Raw genomic sequence first — 17,577 nt, 5'->3', positions numbered from 1 at the left:
ATAGAGTTTCAAAAACCATTTTTTGGTTTTCATCACAGCTTTTTAATTGATTTCAGGCAATGTTACTTGGCTATATAGATTTCATAAATGTTTTGCACTTCTTTAGAAGAGAATGTGGAAATGAGATAAACTTCTCTTTAAATTCAAGGGGATGAAGTTCTAGAATGGAATGGTAAACCCTTGCCTGGAGCTACAAATGAAGAAGTTTACAACATTATTTTAGAATCAAAATCAGAACCTCAAGTTGAAATTATTGTTTCAAGGCCTATTGGGTAAGCCTAAAGACTTGCTTCTTAAGCATAGTTATTACTTCTACTAATGGGACTTTTAAAGGGACTATTTGTGAGTCCATTATTTTTTATCTTTTAATAATGGAATATGATTCACTTTCTATTATTGACATTCTTTATATTCCTTTTTCTTCCCTGCTATTTACAATCTTTGATCTTTGCAGTGATTTTTATAAGTATAATTTTTTTTTTCTGTATGGTCAAAGTACTAACAAGGTTTTTGCCAAGTGGCAAAGGAAAACTGGTGGATCAAGTGGAGAAAAATCTATTTTTTCAGGCTTATAGCTTCATTAAATCAGGATAGCTTTATACAAGTATTCATGAGTAGAAAGGAGCATCAGCAAACATTGAGCATTGCAGGATTTTAGTAAGTCAAGGCTAGTAGGATTTTAAATAGATCTTCTTTAAAGAGCTAAAAAAAGGCAAAACAAAACTCTTAATTGAAAAGATTGTATTTACCCCTAAATGATACTGTTAGCAAAATCAAAAGTGGAAACGAAATGCCTTCATATTATGAAGGTAATTTTGTAAAAAATTAGCTTTAGCATGTTATGTTTATAGTCTTTATTATAAATCCAAGTTTGGGATTTTGTGGTAACAATTCTTATATTCTTGATTTCCCAAACCAGCCTTAGAAAGATAATAAAATCTTTTTGAATTGATAAGATCAGTGAGGTTTGCCCTGCATTTGTCACAATCGTTTTACCGATATTCTACACTCCATACCTGAACATGACTCTGTTGGGACCATCTTGAACTAAGCCTTACAGGATTGAATATGAATCACATATTGTAAATTCACATTTATATTGCAGAACAGAGTCACATGATTAACAATAGAAAGTTACTCTTGTCTAGTTTTCTTTTAATTAAAAAAAGAATTTATAGTTTTTCAGAACTTCCGAGAGTCTATGTGCACTCATTATACGTCTCTAAATGCTGCATTTTTTTAATTAAAAATAAAATGTCATAAGGAGAATTTTGGAAGTCTAGTTTTTATGTTTAAATAAGCAGAAAATAAATATGTTTATACTGAACCTGACTTGAACTTTATATCTCCATCGAAGAAAACCTCAAAGTTGATTTTTACAACTGATGTAAACGGAAAGTGCTAGATCAATATTCTATATAATGAGCTTTAGATATATTGCTATCAATATATTTGTAAATGTCGAGTATCCTTAAGCTTTTATGGTAACTTCATTGTTAAGCCAATTTAATTTTAGCTTATGAATTTGATAAATCTAATAGCTTTAAAAAGTGAAGTACAAGGTGATCACATTCCAGGGACATATTCTTGAAGAAAAATCAAAAGAAAATACCATAATTGTTGAACTGAGGCACAGAATGTGAAGTGCATTCTTTTGAGAAGAACAAATAAATATCCCAAAGCAACTAGAATATAAAACTTTGAAATTTAAAGATATTTCCTTTCTCCAGCAGTAATGAGTCAAAGTCCTGTTGTTTTGTATCAGATTGGGCTTTACCTCTCTGTCATTTTAAAAGAACAAAAAATACCAGACATTGTACAACAAAAGAAATCTTGATGAAAGTTAACAAAAAAAGAACATACTGCACAGGATTTTCTTTTTTCTTTAAAATAATTATAATCTATGTAATTGTGTTACATAATGGGAAATTGTTTGATTACATTAACAGATTCCTTTTTCCCCCCTAGCTTCTCCTTGTCACGTTATCCAAACTATGTGATTGTTTCATGACAGGGAATTTTATTTAATCCAACAAATCTAGTGTAGCAAAGTTTTGTGTCTACTTTAGTTGCTGACTCAGCAAAATTGAAGCTGCTTGATACAGCATTAAGTGGTAATCCATTACATGTAAAATTCCTGTGAGAGAGTAGTTTCCCAAAAGATCTGGAAAAATGATATTTCGTCTGCATAATTTAAGCGTTTTCATCTCGCAGTATTAATAATGCAGATAATGTACCAGGACTTTTAATGGACTCTATTTAAAAAGTCCTAGCATATTAGCTCTAAAAAGACCGAATATGACACAGTTTGGCTTAAGTGAATAGCGGGAGGACTGTAAGCCCATGAATTAGATTCACTGCCAGTTACAAAATTGATGTCTAAACAATTTGCTCAGTCTTGTAAATTTGGATTTCTGTGTCTACCAGCAAATGTAATTTTGAGTAATGGATAATTATAGGATGTTTATTAGAGAAAATTGTGAAACATGTAGCACTATTAGCAGATGAAGGCGTAACAACAATAAACAGTATAACCACAATAGTACCTTAAAAACTCCATAGAAACTAATTGATGCTAATGATTGCAACACAACGTAGTTAAAAAAAAAAAAAAAGTATAAAAAGCAGAATTAATGGGTTGGCTATCTAAATATGAGGAGAAGAACTACCTATGAATATGAATACAATGCGAGAGGCATTTAGCGTAAGACAGCATAGAAAATCCTCTGGCAGTATGCTTTTTGGAGAAGAAACCTGGCATGGTAACTAACTCACCATATCTTGTGTGCTCGGGAGAGCTGTAAGGAATATTGCAGGTAAAACAAATGTTTTTTTTCATTTGTCTCTGTTTTCTTCATCAGATGTTAGCTGTCTTTGCTTGGATTTCTACAGATAATTTTGCCAAAATTGTTGTTTCTCTGATGTGATTCAGCTCCTCTGTGCAGGGACTGCTACTGTGCTCTAGGTTCTCGTAAGAAGGTTGAGCCTCTATCATAAACCAGGCAGTACTGAATTCCAGAGAATTGCTCAAGTAACGTAACTAGTGCAAACTGTAGGTCGATCTACAGATTTAGATGGGAAGAAACAGTTTTGGAAATAGGAGGATGAGCACTGGGGACAGGTACTCAGAAACTCTGAAAACTCTGTAGGGTGTTGAGGACGATGCTTTGGTTAGAGCAACCTAAAGAAGTGTGGGTTACAACCACATTTGAATTTGATTTCTCTTCAGTGTTTAAGATCTTGACTATAACCCTCAGAAATTACAGCTATTCCTCTGTTTTACAAAACAGTGATCCTCAAAAACCATGTATCTGCACCTCAACCTAAGGTATAGTTTAATTTATGTATTCGTTAGAGTGTGGAAGGATCAGACAGAAGACAGTCATATGTAACGATGGGACGTAAGATGGGTAGAGATAGAAAGACAAAGGCTACTATCAGCAGCTCTTTACTGGAATGTGTCTGACATTACTTTTCTGACATTCACATTGCTCTGAGGGCAAAGCAAAATTTTGTTCTTATTTACAATAAGTGATTGTGCTACGTCTTTGGTTTTTAACATTTGCTTTGACTAGTCTAGTTTTGAATATTGTAAGTCATGAGATTTCTACTATTTGTTCTGAAGAGCTTTTTTTGTAAATCATAGTATTAGAATATTTCCTACAATCTGTAAGAGCAGGCTAGGTAAGACTAATTTTCTTAACTAGCAAGCTCTAGATTAGATTATCGTTTTTCTTTAGAATTTTCTTTCCTCAATTAAAATGCCAATGTTAAAAAAAAAAAAACAAACACCAAAAAACCTCACATTTGATAAAGTCACTAGATACATAACACCAGTTATTTTCTTGTGAGCATGTAATATTTAAGAAATGATTATGTCAAGTGGATTATTGAATTTTTAAGAAGTTTAAGTAGGGACACGTCACTAGATACATAACACCAGTTATTTTCTTTTGAACATGTAATATTTAAGAAATTATGATGTCAAGTGGATTATTGAATTTTTAAGACGTTTAAGTAGGGACATAGTCATAGCATTGAATTATTTCATTTCCATTTTGAAATCAATAACAGAAAGCAGAACTGTTACAGAGTTTGTTAGGATACTCTGCCACGAGTGTGCTGATCAGTACTGTATTGCGTACATAATTTATTGGTTTCTTTGCTTTTTATGTCTTGCAGCTCTGTGTGGAGCTGTACTTAAACAAGATAAATATATTAAGGAAGAGAAGATTTCCTAGCACATATATATATATATATACACACACAGACACACACGTACACTTTACATCTATCTGTCTATCTATCTATCTATCTATCTATCTATCTATCTATCTATCTATAAACTGTCCATTGTACTGTAAAGTTTTAGAGATTTCCTGAGGGTGAACAAGATCTAATATGGTGAGGATGAAAGGGCTGAGTGGGAAAGCTGCCAAGTAACATTTCTATTGCAAACCATGCATTTTGTTTGGAGTTTAAATTTTTGTTCTAGCTTCCACTGTTCCTGTCAGTATTTTCTAAGAATTACAAGGGGTTTAGAAAAAATATTAACAAATATTTTTTTCTTTCCCTTCTTTCCTGTCTGATGAGAAAGATCTGATTATTTTTGTCATTTACCTTTACCTGGCAAGGACTTTTGTATTGCCAACTCTAAGTGAGGAAAATACTATAAACTCGACCATTTTCTCACCCACCCAGGAATTATGTAACTTGACACAGTAGGTTGCACTTTCCATGTTGAAATACTCCTTGCACATATGAGCCCTTGTTTAGATATCCTGAATGGAATATTACTACAAACAATGCTATACTGCAGACAAGAGTGTTCATATTCTAGCACAAGAAAACACTGCAAACTTAATGTCGGATTGAACAGAAAAATAACTTTGAATATACTAAGTAAATATTTCAGACTGATGAGAATTGCCCTGAAAATTGAAGGGAGAAAATATTGAGAGGAAGAAGTCTGCACAGCAGCCCTGCTATGCAGCACACTGTTAACCTGTTTTGCAAAATAGTACTATACCATGTCAAGAATAAACAATACAGTTATATTTCCATGAGCTTGAGGAAACTATATTACTCTTGAATTACTGAGTCAAAGCAAAAAGAAGCACATTCTTGTGAAGTGATATGAGATGTAAGCTGATGTGAGACTTTAACTGGGAGCTGAAATAGGCTTTTTAAAAACCCACGTACCAGAAGTTTAAATTGCAAGACATGAAAAGCAAATTTAAGACTAGTTGATTGAGCACTGTTACATACCTTTTCTGACTTGTGTCTCTCATTTGCAAGTGATGCCCAAGAGTCTTAGTTTTATTGACTTCCAAGTCAGAAAGACAGTGTTTCACTGAACAGATAAATGCATGAATTGCTTTAAAATACTCAGCTTTAGACTTAGTCTTGTAAATGTTCTTCAGAAATGTTATTGTAGTTCCAATTTTGGATTATTTTGTGTAGGTGAAAATATTTTCAAGTAATTCACTGAAGAGCTTTGTTTCCATTTTCCTTTTCTAACATTTGTACAATAACAGTTGTTTCTTGCTCTCACAATGTACTTTCAATGATTGCTGAGAACAGAAGAGTCAGGAACTAGCATCATCCAGATTTTGATGGAAGAGTAAATTTGTTGATGGCAAAATTTTGACAGATGTGTGTGGACCTAACCAGTTTGACTTTGCCTGTATATGTGCTGGGTTTGTGTATGTTGAAAAATAAATGTCCATATGGAATCATAACATGGGGTGGTTTGGGGTTTTTTTTAGCCTTTGAAGAAATGCATTATTTTCTTTGTTTGACATTGCTAATGTTATTTGCTTTTTTCTTTTTATAATAAGACATTTTCGTCAGTTTCATTCCGTGAACTCCTTGAGATGTTTATATAAAAATTACTAGTGAGTTAATCTATGTCTTATTTTTTGGATTTTTTTTCCTCCAAAAAATAATGGAACATCTGTAGCTATACTACCTTTTGCCACCTTTCTCTTCCTAAAATCTCTTTAACATTATTGTTCTGGTTTTAAAAATATAGTGGAATCCATCCACAATATTAACATTTTAGTGCTCATATTGTTACATCTGCTAGTTCTTTAACTTGAAAAAGGTAGTTTGCATTAGCAAGATTTTCATGACTGCTTGTGGAAAATATGTCTTTAAATATTTCCCCTTTCTTTCCTCGTAACCCATTAGAACAGAAACATATCCATATTTCTAAAAAAGTGTTCCAGAAATGTATTTGTTACAGCAGAAGGTCATCTCTGTTGTTTCTAATTACTCTGTGTATATTCATATTTTAGTGATATTCCACGGATTCCCGAGACTTCTCACCCCCCATTAGAGTCTAGTGAGTACACAACTTGTTCCTTTCACTAAGCATGGTCTTGTACCCAGCACAATCATTTTGACTATGAATTTTCTGAAAGATGAGCAGTGTAAGACTTCATTAACTCCAAGGTTTTTATATGACAAAATTCAGTGGGTTTTGATCTTTTGTGTTAAATTCAAAACGATATAGATTTGATTAAAAGCTCTACAGATTTCAAATGTTAGCAGGATTTTATTGTTTTATTCTGTATCTTTTGTTCTTAGTACCATACTCATATACATACTGTGGCCCAAAACAGTAATGTACTTGCCCTAACGTGAGAGAGAAAACAGGTATAAGGTATTGCCAAGGTACAAATGGTGTCTGGATTTCACCTCCTGCACCATCCAGTATAGGTCCAGAGTTCTTGTTTCTCTTTTTCTTAACAAGAAGATTTTGGCTAGGTGAAATTTTTGTGTGTCATACTTCAAAAGAATGATTTTCTTTTTAACTATCCCATTTAAATTGTTTCAGCTAGAGTTTGTGAGGTCCATGGCTCACAGTCCTTTCTCATCTGAGCCTTGTCTGAGATGCAACCAGAAACCTTCCCTGGGACAGGGTCCTGTGGGGCCACCGAGTGTCCTTACACCTTTCATGAGCTCATCTCCCTAGAGAGGGCTCTGCCTCACTGGTGGAGAACAGCCGATGTCCAGCAGGCACCGGAGCATCCTCCATGCTAGATGCATGTCCTGCATAGTTGTGTGTCAGTTCCTTGGGAGTTAAAATTTCAGAGGCTACCAGGAGTACACTCCATACAATGGATGTGGGTTTATTAGAATCATAGAATAGTTTGAGTTGGGAGATGTGCAGTTCTGTCAGAGGACAATATTTTATTTAAAAAACTTGTTATGGTTTGCCACTGCTGTATGAGGAGCATTCTTAAATATAATATTTCAAATAAAACAAAAAATGGCACGTTTAATCTGGGGTAAGGGTATCCAGACAGTCTTTTCACCATGCTGTCTACATCAGTTTGAAATCTTTCCATGTATTAATCGAGTTATACTGTGTATAAATACAAGGTTTATACAGTTCAGAGCAAAAACAATTCATAAGTTATCCAAATTACCTTCAAAATTTGACTTGGAAAGTTCATGTGTTTCTGATGTATTTTTAGGTTCAAGTTCTTTTGAATCTCAGAAGATGGAAAGGCCTTCTATTTCTGTTATATCTCCGACCAGCCCTGGAGTGCTACGGGATGCACCACAAGTCCTACCAGGGCAGCTTTCTGTGAGCATATTTTGTTTTTCCTGAGTCGTTAATGAAAATCTATGAAGTGCTGGTCCCTCAGCCCTCCACATTCCCAAGCTGTATTGGGAGGTTAAGAGAAATGTTGGCTGTTGGTAAAGACTAACGTCTTTCAAATGTTTTTTTAGGACCCTCTGAACACATTCACAAATGATCACTCTAATCACAGCAGAGGTAAAGAATTGTTGTCTTAATACACCAAGGAGTGCAGGAATTTATATTGAGAGGAGCCCATGAAAGTGCCTTGTAACTTGCCATCCTCTGCATTGAAGATGGTCACTCTTTACATGCCCAGTAACAGGCAGTAACAAGCATAGTGCCCCTTTACCTTCTTTATGGGAGCATTTAAAGAGCTGAGTATTTGTTAAGAGTTACACTGTTTGGTAATGCATTTTAATTTAGATACATACTACATCCTGGCACTGTCTGTAGTACTAATTGAAGCTGTGTTTATTAAATATACTGTTAGTACTTAGGCTTTGATTTGTACATTCTTATAGTTTTTTATATTGATCATATTAATTTCTAAGTATACAGCAGGCTCAAAAATTTCATTATGTTCTGATTCTCTTGAGAAATGATTTAGATGTATATTACACTTTTCATAAGAACATTTGGAAGGTGACAAATCAGAGTAGACAGATTTCAACTATGCTTCAGGTTTAGCTGCAGTCAGGGCTTCCTATTTAAATATAGCTTTTAAGGCACAAAGCTAATTCATATGTGGGTTTAAACACACATAGATACAAGATTATGCAGAGAGTGAAATAAACGATGTAAGTATAATCAGGCACCACCATTTTATTCAGCTGTGGGAAATACAGAAGTCTTTGGTTTATACCATCATCTTTTCCATCTAACTTAATTAAATATTAAGGGATTTGAAATAACATATATCTCATTGTCTCTTGGAAAAAAACAATGTTTACTTTTACATTGAGGTTCATGTGATGCAGTCTGAAAATTCTGTGTTTTCTCCATTTTCAGTAATGTTTTCTGGTAACTTGATTCTTGTAGGTTAAACTGTGGTACGACAAAGTGGGACATCAGTTAATAGTAAATGTTCTGCAAGCAACAGATTTGCCACCAAGACTAGATGGACGCCCCAGGAATCCCTATGTAAAAATGTATTTTCTTCCAGACAGAAGGTAGTCAGTTTTCAATTTAGAAAATTATGTTGTAATTTACCATGTATTGAATCAACTTTTAAATAATGCTTATGAAATAATTCCTTTTAATAATTTGTTACAGTTAGAGTAATTCTAACAAAAATTTGCGTTTGAATCATACAAGTCAGTATCAAATTAACGTCATGGACTTTTGGATGAATGTGATCCACTGTACAGCAAATACTTTTCTCTTTTAGGCATTATCAGATCAGAAAGAATGAAAACAGTGAGTGCTGATGAGTAGATGGCATTTGTGATTTATCTCTACAAACAATTTATATCAAATATTTATGTTCCAGTGATAAGAGTAAAAGGAGGACCAAAACAGTAAAGAAAAGTCTAGAGCCAAAATGGAACCAAACTTTTCTCTACTCACATGTACATCGTAGAGATTTTAGAGAACGAATGCTTGAAATAACCGTATGGGATCAGCCAAGAGTACAAGAAGAGGAGAGTGAATTTCTTGGAGAGGTGATACATACAATCACATTTCTCCCGAGTTCATTGTTTGGTTTTGAATACATACACATATATATTTTATATATGTGTTTTTGTGTGTGTGCCTTGAAAGTAAAATTTAAACCTCGTGATTTTTCTATTAGATTCTTATAGAGCTGGAGACAGCACTTTTAGATGATGAACCACATTGGTATAAGCTGCAGACACATGATGAATCTTCACTACCTCTGCCTCAGCCATCACCTTTCATGCCAAGAAGACATGTTCATGGTGGAGAAAGCACTAGCAAAAAATTACAAAGTAGGTCAAAATTCCATTCATCTGTTTTAAATTTAAAATTAGAAATGCAGGATATAGTGTAATGGTATCTTAGCTTTCATATGCAAGTTAAAATAATATTTTATAGTCTTTAAACAAAAATGTGTGGCAGAAAAGAGAAGCAAACTATGACATTGACACGGCAGCCTTTCACCTGTGATGCATAACTTTTAAGTATGTGAAACCTGTTGGAACTGGTTTGGTTTTTGCTAGCAAAAGAAAATTGTTCAAACATCTGTTTGCATAAATTTCCTTTTAAATAGAAGAATGAAGTTCATCATTATTGGTTACTTTTTTAATAAGCTTTTAATTAAAAAAAAAAAAAAAGGGTCCTTAAAGACTTACAAGGCTTAAAAACAGTTTTCATCATAAAGTTAGTCTCAACCTCCAATATGCTCATTATACAACCAGATGAGAAGTGTACTTTTACAGCAAAGAGAAATGGTATGTGTGTATTTTGTAGGTACAGTTGTTTTGATGAATCTGATTTCAGGTTTGTATGAAACATATTAAAATAATGACTGTATTGAAATATTTTAGTATTGTAGCTTCTCTGTTCTTTTACATTAATTTGATATTTATTTAGAAATAAGAAGGACATAGATGATTAGTTTAGAATATGTTTCCAAGCTATTTTTCTGTTTTTTCTTAAACATGGAAGTTATTCATTCCAGACAATGCATAGGAAATTGGTGCACATTCAGGAATGAATTATAAAAATGGGGTACTGCTGTAATTGCTACATGAGGATATGTATAGAGTGAGCAAATTAAAGGTTAGTTTTCAGGAGATATTTGAACGTTTCTAAAAGCTGGCAGTGCTGTTTCCTTTTCCCCTCTTTCACCATATGCTGCCACCTCTCCTTTCCTGTTCAGGAAGCTGATTCAGCTTAGACACTGAAATAGCACAAAAGTATTTTTTTTTTTTCTTCATTTGAGTTAACTTTTTGCTGGTTTAGTGAGATAAACTATCCTAGTAGAGGATTACTGAAGACTTGAGGGAAGGAGAAGGGGAAAGGAGGCTGCAGCAGCTATAGCATGTTAAATTGGCTCATCTATCTTTTGAAAAGTCACTGTAGATCACTGCAGTTTAGTTCTCCTCCTTTATTGTTTAGATTTAAAATAATCTTTTGAATCTCAGTAATATGTTAAATGAACATATTTCTACATGTGATAAGACAACCAGATGTTCAGGTATTTGTTTACCTTACTGTTGTGCAGGATCTCGGCCAATCAGTGATAGTGACATCTCAGATTATGATGTTGATGATGGTATTGGAGTTGTTCCTCCAGGTGCGTGTGTGAACAGCATGGTCCTGCTTTCTTCTTCTTTTTTGCTTGTTTGTTTTTTTCTTTCTAACATTTCACAATATTGAGGATACTGATTTTGGAGAGTGCATTGTAAAAAAAAATTTCCTGATTATTCCATGGTACTTGTCCTAAATCATGGTGAATTAAAAGATTCTACTATTCATTCATTTGATACTTATTTTACATATCATTCTTTATATGTGAACCACTGGAAAGTTCAAATTGATTAATTGTTTACTGTGTAATGTTCCAAGCATTATTTAAAATATAAATTAAATTCAAAAAATAATTTTAAAGTAGTAATTAAGATTTCAGTGTTTATTGCAAGCATTTTTTTTTATTTTGCATTTTGCTTGAAATTCAGATATAATGCAGTCTCCCATTAGTTTTGTTCAGAATGCATGGCTGTAGATTAAGATGCTTGTAGCATGGCTATATCTTTTATAGTTTTCATAAGCTTTCATGAACTATCATTACCTAAATGTTCATAAATATATACTTGTAGAGACTATCTTGGTTTTACTTTTAGTTCAGCATTCCTTACATACTGAAAATCTTGAGGACAATTTTGGATACCACATTTTCCTACTTCTATTTGACTGTTGCCACAAGTCAGATGAAAATGTTTCCCAATTGTCCCAAACTAACTCAAGAGTCACTATGCCATTGTAAGCACTAAATCAGTTTTTCTGTGGATCTTCCTGATGAAAATTGCTGAATTAAATCATGGTGGGATTTGGAAAGCTCTCTATCTTCCCAAGCCTTGTTTAAAATAACCTGACAATTAATTTATTCATTATCATAGAATCATAGAATGGTTAGGATTGGAAAGGACCCTAAAGATCATCTAGTTCCAATCCCCCTGCCATCAGCAGGGACACCTTCCACTAGATCAGGTTGCTCAAAGCCTCATCCAGCCTGGCCTTAAACACTTCCAGGGAGGGGCATCAACAACTTCCTTGGGCAACCTGTTCCAGTGTCTAACCATACAAATAAACATTATATAACCATACAAATAAATAACATATTTTATTAATGCTATATCATTTTGATGTTTACTGAGCCAAATTCTTCTTCCTTTCATGTTGATTGAATTCTTCTCTTACTTTAATATGTTTACCACCTAAGTTACTAAGAGGAAAATTTGTTCAGGTATGTCTAGTAATGATAGTTGCTTTAATGAAGTGATTAATCTTGATAGTTTTACATCAGCTGAGAGAGTAAATACTTAAAATTAAAATAATCATATCTTTTTTTGACAATGTAGATACTGGTATATCTGTGTAGACTTACTTCTGTTTAAGGTTTCAGTATACTATATTAAGAAATGGGGCGTTTTTTTCAGCTGCCAGTTCTTCAAAGCACACATTTACCATTTGAAATAAACCTGTGGTGGGTTGATTCTGGCTGGATGCCAGGTGCCCTCCAGAGCCACTCTATCACTCCCCCTCCTCAACTGGACAGGGGGAGAGAAAATAGAACAAAAGGCTAATGGGTTGAGATAAGGACAGGGAAATCACTCAGCAATTAACCATCACAGACAAAACAAACTTGACTTGGGGAAAAATTAGTTTTATTTATTACCAAACAAATTGGAGTAGTATAATGAGAAATAAAAACTAAAGCTTAAAACACCTTCCCCCAACCACTCCCTTCTTCCCAGGCTTGACTTCACTCCTGATTTTCTCTACCTTCTCCCACTCAGTGGCACAGTGGGGTGGGGAGTGGGAGTTGGGGTCAGTTCATCACACATTACTTCTGCCACTCCTTTCTCCTCAGGGGGAGGACTCCTCACACTCTCCCCTGCTCCAGTATGGGCTCCTTCTAATGGGAGACAGTTTTCCATGAACTTCTCCAAAGTGAGGCCTTCCCATGGGCTGCACTTCTTCATGAACTGCTCCAACATGTGTCCTTTCCTCAGCACGCAGTCCTTCAGGAACATACTTCAGGTCACAAGTCCTACCAGCAAACCTGCTCCAGCATGGGTTCCTGTCTCCATGGGACCATAGGTCCTGCCAGGTGCCTGCTTCAGTGTGGGCTTCCCATGGATTCACAGCCTCCTTTGGGCATCCACTTACTCTGGCTTGGGGTCCTCCACAGGCTACAGGTGGACATCGGCTCCACTGTTACTGCCCATGGGCTGCAGGGGGACAGCCTGCCTCACCATGATCTTCACCACAAGCTGCAGGGAAATCTCTACTTTGGCACCTGGAGCACCTCCTCCCTCTCCTTCACTGACCTTGGTGTCTGCAGAGTTGTTTCTCTCACATCTTCCCATTCCTTTTTTCTTGACTACTGCAGTTGCTGTTGCACGGCAGCTTTTTCCTCTTCTTAAATATGTAATCCCTGAGATGTTACCACTGTCACTGATGAGCTCAGTCTTGGCTAGTGGTGGGTCCGTCTGGGTGCCGGCTGGCACTGGCTCTTTCAGATATAGGGGAAACTTCTGGCAGCTTCTCACAGAAGCCAGCTCTGTAGCCCCCCTGCTACCAAAACCTTGCCATGCAAACCCAATACAAAACCATTTTACATCTGACAGGAAACATTAAAAAATGTTCAACTGGGTCAGCACTTGAGTAACTGATTCTTATGGAAATTTACTGGGACTGTGCATGCTCAGGTGTGCCTTTGAAGAATGAATGGGTCCAAACTTTCTCAGACATCACTTTAGAAAATTGCAAGATTTAATCTATAGCCATAGGATTTACAATGAGCTGAGTCTCTAAACTGAAACTCAAAGGGCCTGACAGAACTCTTTCTGAAGTCCACCTAAATCAGAAACAATGGCAGCTGACCTAACCAAGCACAGATTTGTCTATTTTGACTTTAATGGATACATGTTTGGCAACTGAAGTGGAGTTCATCTGTTTGTGATTCCCATGCAAAATGGATAAACATGTAAGCGTAGGGGTTTGTTTGCAGATGTGGCCTGAATTCTTAAATGAGGGATAGACTTTAGGGACAAAGAAAATTTCAGTCATCAGCCATGAATGTGTGACAGCCTAGACAGCATATGAAATGCAGTGAGAGCTGGAAAAGGTTGCCAGTCCCACCGTTTACTGAATTGCTCAAGAATCTTAAGCACAGATTCAAAATTGTTCCTGGACACCAATTTCAATACACATTTTTACCCCTCTATCCAACCTTCCTTATTTATCACATTGCTAAATCATCTAAGATTTTGGATATGCAATTCCTCCTTGTGCTACAAGCTCGTTGCTTTTTCCCGCCTCCTGCCCCCCAGTACCATGGACCTCACTGGAGTGCACTGTAGCTCTTGTCTGGTCCAGATTTCCCACACATTCTCCTGCAAGGTATGCATGTGGGAAGGACAATGAATATCTTTATTTTCCCATAATGTTGGATAATGATGCAGCTCTTAGACTATTTTGGCATAGCCTCTATTGGCTTCAACTAGATTAGTCCAGGACTAAGGTATTCCTTCTCAACAGAAGTAACAATATCAAAACTGAGTTTACAATATGTGACTCAAAAGAAAATGTTTCCCTTTAAATCCCCTTTTCCTTCCTTTCCCACTTACTTGCCAATGTTAGCCACCATAATGCTTATATATGATGAATAAGCTCTGTCTTTATTGAAGGTATCTTGTTACAGTTGTTTATTTATTCTTTTTCTTGGAATGTTCAGAAAAGAAGGAAGTTAATTTGCCTTCTTAATATCTCAAGATTTTCACAAATACTATTGGTCATTTTCTAAAAAATCAGACACATAACTGCAAAATGTAGAAGCACGAAAGTTTACTTGATCACCACAATAAACCAAAAAAAGGAATGGTGAAAATATTTTGGCTAATTTAACTGACATTGGAAATCCTTAAAACTATAATTTCAAATGTTTTACCAATTGCTAAGGCAAATGCAGTATTAGCAGTTAGTAATAGAGAAAACTATTTTCAGCAGCTGCAAAGAATCACTACTTGTCAATGAAAGCAAAGGCTGGTACATTAAAAATAATGGCACTTTGATAACTTCAAGAATATTTTAAGAAAAGTGTTTTTTCCCATGTGATATCACAGATGTTCTTATTGTTCATATAATTTTACTGTCCTAATTTATTATTAATATCTTGCAGTGATATTTTTTTTAAATCAACTCATAGAACTGTTCATAAAAGGAGTTTATATCAAAAGCTGAAAGTAACTTAATTTGAACCTCAGCTTTAACAGAATTGATTTTTGACATTGTTCATCTATTCACATGAAGAAAATATTACTTTAATTTTTTTAGCCACTCCTGCAGGCACTCCAGTCTCTTAGTTACCTTTGTGATCCTGAGCTAGACTCACACCAGTAGTTCCATGACTCTCTTCTGTTGGGTAGCTCGGTACTCCAGATGTGGCCTCACCAATGCTAAGTATATAGGAAGGGTCAATAAAGGAACAGTAAAGGATTTAATAAAAACTGAACAAGTTTTGAGGCCTGTCTTTTTAATCACAGAATCACAGAATGTTAGGGATTGGAAGAGACCTCGAAAGATCATCTAGTCCAATCCCCCTGCCGGAGCAGGAACCTAAATGAGATCACACAGGAAGGCGTCCAGGTGGGTTTTGAATGTCTCCAGAGAAGGAGACTCCACAACCTCCCTGGGCAGCCTGTTCCAGGGCTCTGTCACCCTCACTGTAAAGAAGTTTCTTCTCAAGTTTAAGTGGAACCTCCTGTGTTCCAGCTTGCACCCATTGCCCCATGTCTTATCATTGGTTGTCGCTGAGAAGAGCCTGGCTTCATCCTCGTGACACGCACCCTTTATATATTTATAAACATTAATAAGGTCACCCCTCAGTCTCCTCTTCTCTAAGCTAAAGAGCCCCAGCTCCCTCAGCCTTTCCTCATAAAGGAGATGCTCCACTCCCTTAATCATCTTTGTGGCTATGTGCTGGACTCTCTCAAGCAGTTCCCTGTCCTTCTTGAACTGTGGGGCCCAGAACTGGACACAATACTCCAGATGTGGCCTCACCAGGGCAGAATAGAGGGGGAGGAGAACCTCTCTTGACCTACTAACCACACCCCTTCTAATACACCCCAGGATGCCATTGGCCTTCCTGGCCACAAGGGCACAGTGCTGGCTCATGGTCATCCTGCTGTCCAGCAGGACTCCCAGATCCCTTTCCCCTACACTGCTCTCTGATAGATCATTCCCCAACCTATACTGGAACCTGGGGTTGTTCCTGCCCAGATGCAGCACCCTACACTTGCCCTTATTATATTTCATTAATTTTTTTCCCCACCCATTTCTCCAGCCTGTCCAGGTCTCGCTGGATGGCAGCACAGCCTTCTGGTGTGTCAGCCACTCCTCCCAGCTTTGTATCATCAGCAAACTTGCTGACAGTGCACTCTGTTCCCTCATCTAGGTCATTGATGAATATCTTGAATAGTACTCGTCCGAGTAACTTCAGTAATTTTCTTAATTAAAAAGAAAAAAAAGCTGATATATAGTTGGCAATATCCCAAGGGGTATTTTTAATGAGCTGCATTGCTTATGCTATGGGTTACTCTTATTTTTCTAACAATTTATTTTTCTATCATATGTAGTCCGTAAAAATGGTTGTATTGTACTTACCTTCTGCCTGTAGCAGCAGGGTGCCATCATCACACCTTGTTGTTGTCTATATTGTCTTGAAAAAAAAAAAAAGTTATGATATCAAGCATTTGCTAGAACCATTTTCTTCATCCACCCAGCTTCCATTTCATGTCACACCTGACAGTTTCCCATGAGCAACTGAGAAACTTCTACATAAACTACCATAAGCTTGATTGCTGCTGTCATGCTGGTCCATGCAAAAAAATTCTCTGCTCACTCTGGAGAGCACAGAGCCTTTGTATTTGAGGATATGAGGAAATTTTACTGTTGCTGTCACTGTTATGGTCACTGTGGAAGTATGAATGAGGTTTGACCAACTTAACAATACATGAGCTAATACTTAGGGTAAATGTGAATTGCTATTGCTCTATTGCTCTATCTCTTCTGCAAGCTTTGTGTACACACAATGAACAAGTTTCAGATACTGTTCCCTGGATAACGTGACTGTGAAGGATATATAGGATAAAATCACCTTTCTATACCACATTTTTAAGTATACAGCATAATCCTAGGTGTATTTTTTTAGGTAGACTAGAGAGACTCCAGAAATATGTTTTAAACTGAAATTCATATTTATTTTTTAAATATTTATTTTAATTATATGTATTTCAGTACAATTGCCTAAAGCTTACAAAGAAGTTTTGGATTTCTTTGATTTCAGTGTTGAATAAATGTAAACTAATGTTCCTTCTCATAGAGATGACAGGATTTTATCTAAAACAAGCTTGTTTGGAAAATGAAATATGTTTTGGCACATACAGCTTAGATTTAATTATCCTGGGAAAGGGAACACATCCAGCTTTTGTCATGAGTAGTCTTTTTTCTTCATCTGACAATAAACCAGATGTTTTCTGCAGTAACTTTAGTACATGAGATGAAGGAATCTCCACTGAAGTCTGAGGGAGTTCCTTTTTTGCCTCAGAATTTGTATCCAGTCCTTGTCCTGAGAGAGTGAGATCCTTGTATTATTTCTAGTTTTATTGCACAACTCTGAAACAGTTGCACAGCAGATAAGGTACTCCAGCATCACAGTGCATCAAAACCTGTGAAACATTGGAGTCCTTTGTTAAAAGGTTGACAAACTTTGATAGATACTTTCATTCGTGCCA

At 35.9% G+C, this 17,577-nt stretch overlaps 1 protein-coding gene across 1 annotated transcript in view; it reads left to right on the top strand.

The window, feature by feature from the left end:
* LOC104520405 (regulating synaptic membrane exocytosis protein 1) overlaps positions 1-17,577 on the top strand; it is a gene marked incomplete at both ends in the record, with an annotated part of 139,185 nt that overhangs the window by 69,527 nt on the left and 52,081 nt on the right. Inside the window, 7 exons of the mRNA XM_029083518.1 lie at positions 149-272; positions 6,300-6,346; positions 7,485-7,597; positions 8,633-8,763; positions 9,084-9,255; positions 9,387-9,543; positions 10,782-10,853. Coding sequence (XP_028939351.1) covers positions 149-272; positions 6,300-6,346; positions 7,485-7,597; positions 8,633-8,763; positions 9,084-9,255; positions 9,387-9,543; positions 10,782-10,853 — 816 coding nt within the window. The remainder of the gene's footprint in view (positions 1-148; positions 273-6,299; positions 6,347-7,484; positions 7,598-8,632; positions 8,764-9,083; positions 9,256-9,386; positions 9,544-10,781; positions 10,854-17,577) is intronic.

Source organism: Antrostomus carolinensis, unplaced genomic scaffold (genome assembly GCF_000700745.2).
Source record: "Antrostomus carolinensis isolate BGI_N321 unplaced genomic scaffold, ASM70074v2 scaffold3912, whole genome shotgun sequence".
Lineage (NCBI taxonomy): Eukaryota > Metazoa > Chordata > Aves > Caprimulgiformes > Caprimulgidae > Antrostomus > Antrostomus carolinensis.
Note: the sequence above shows the minus strand (reverse complement) of the source record. Positions and strands in the feature narration are given on the sequence as shown.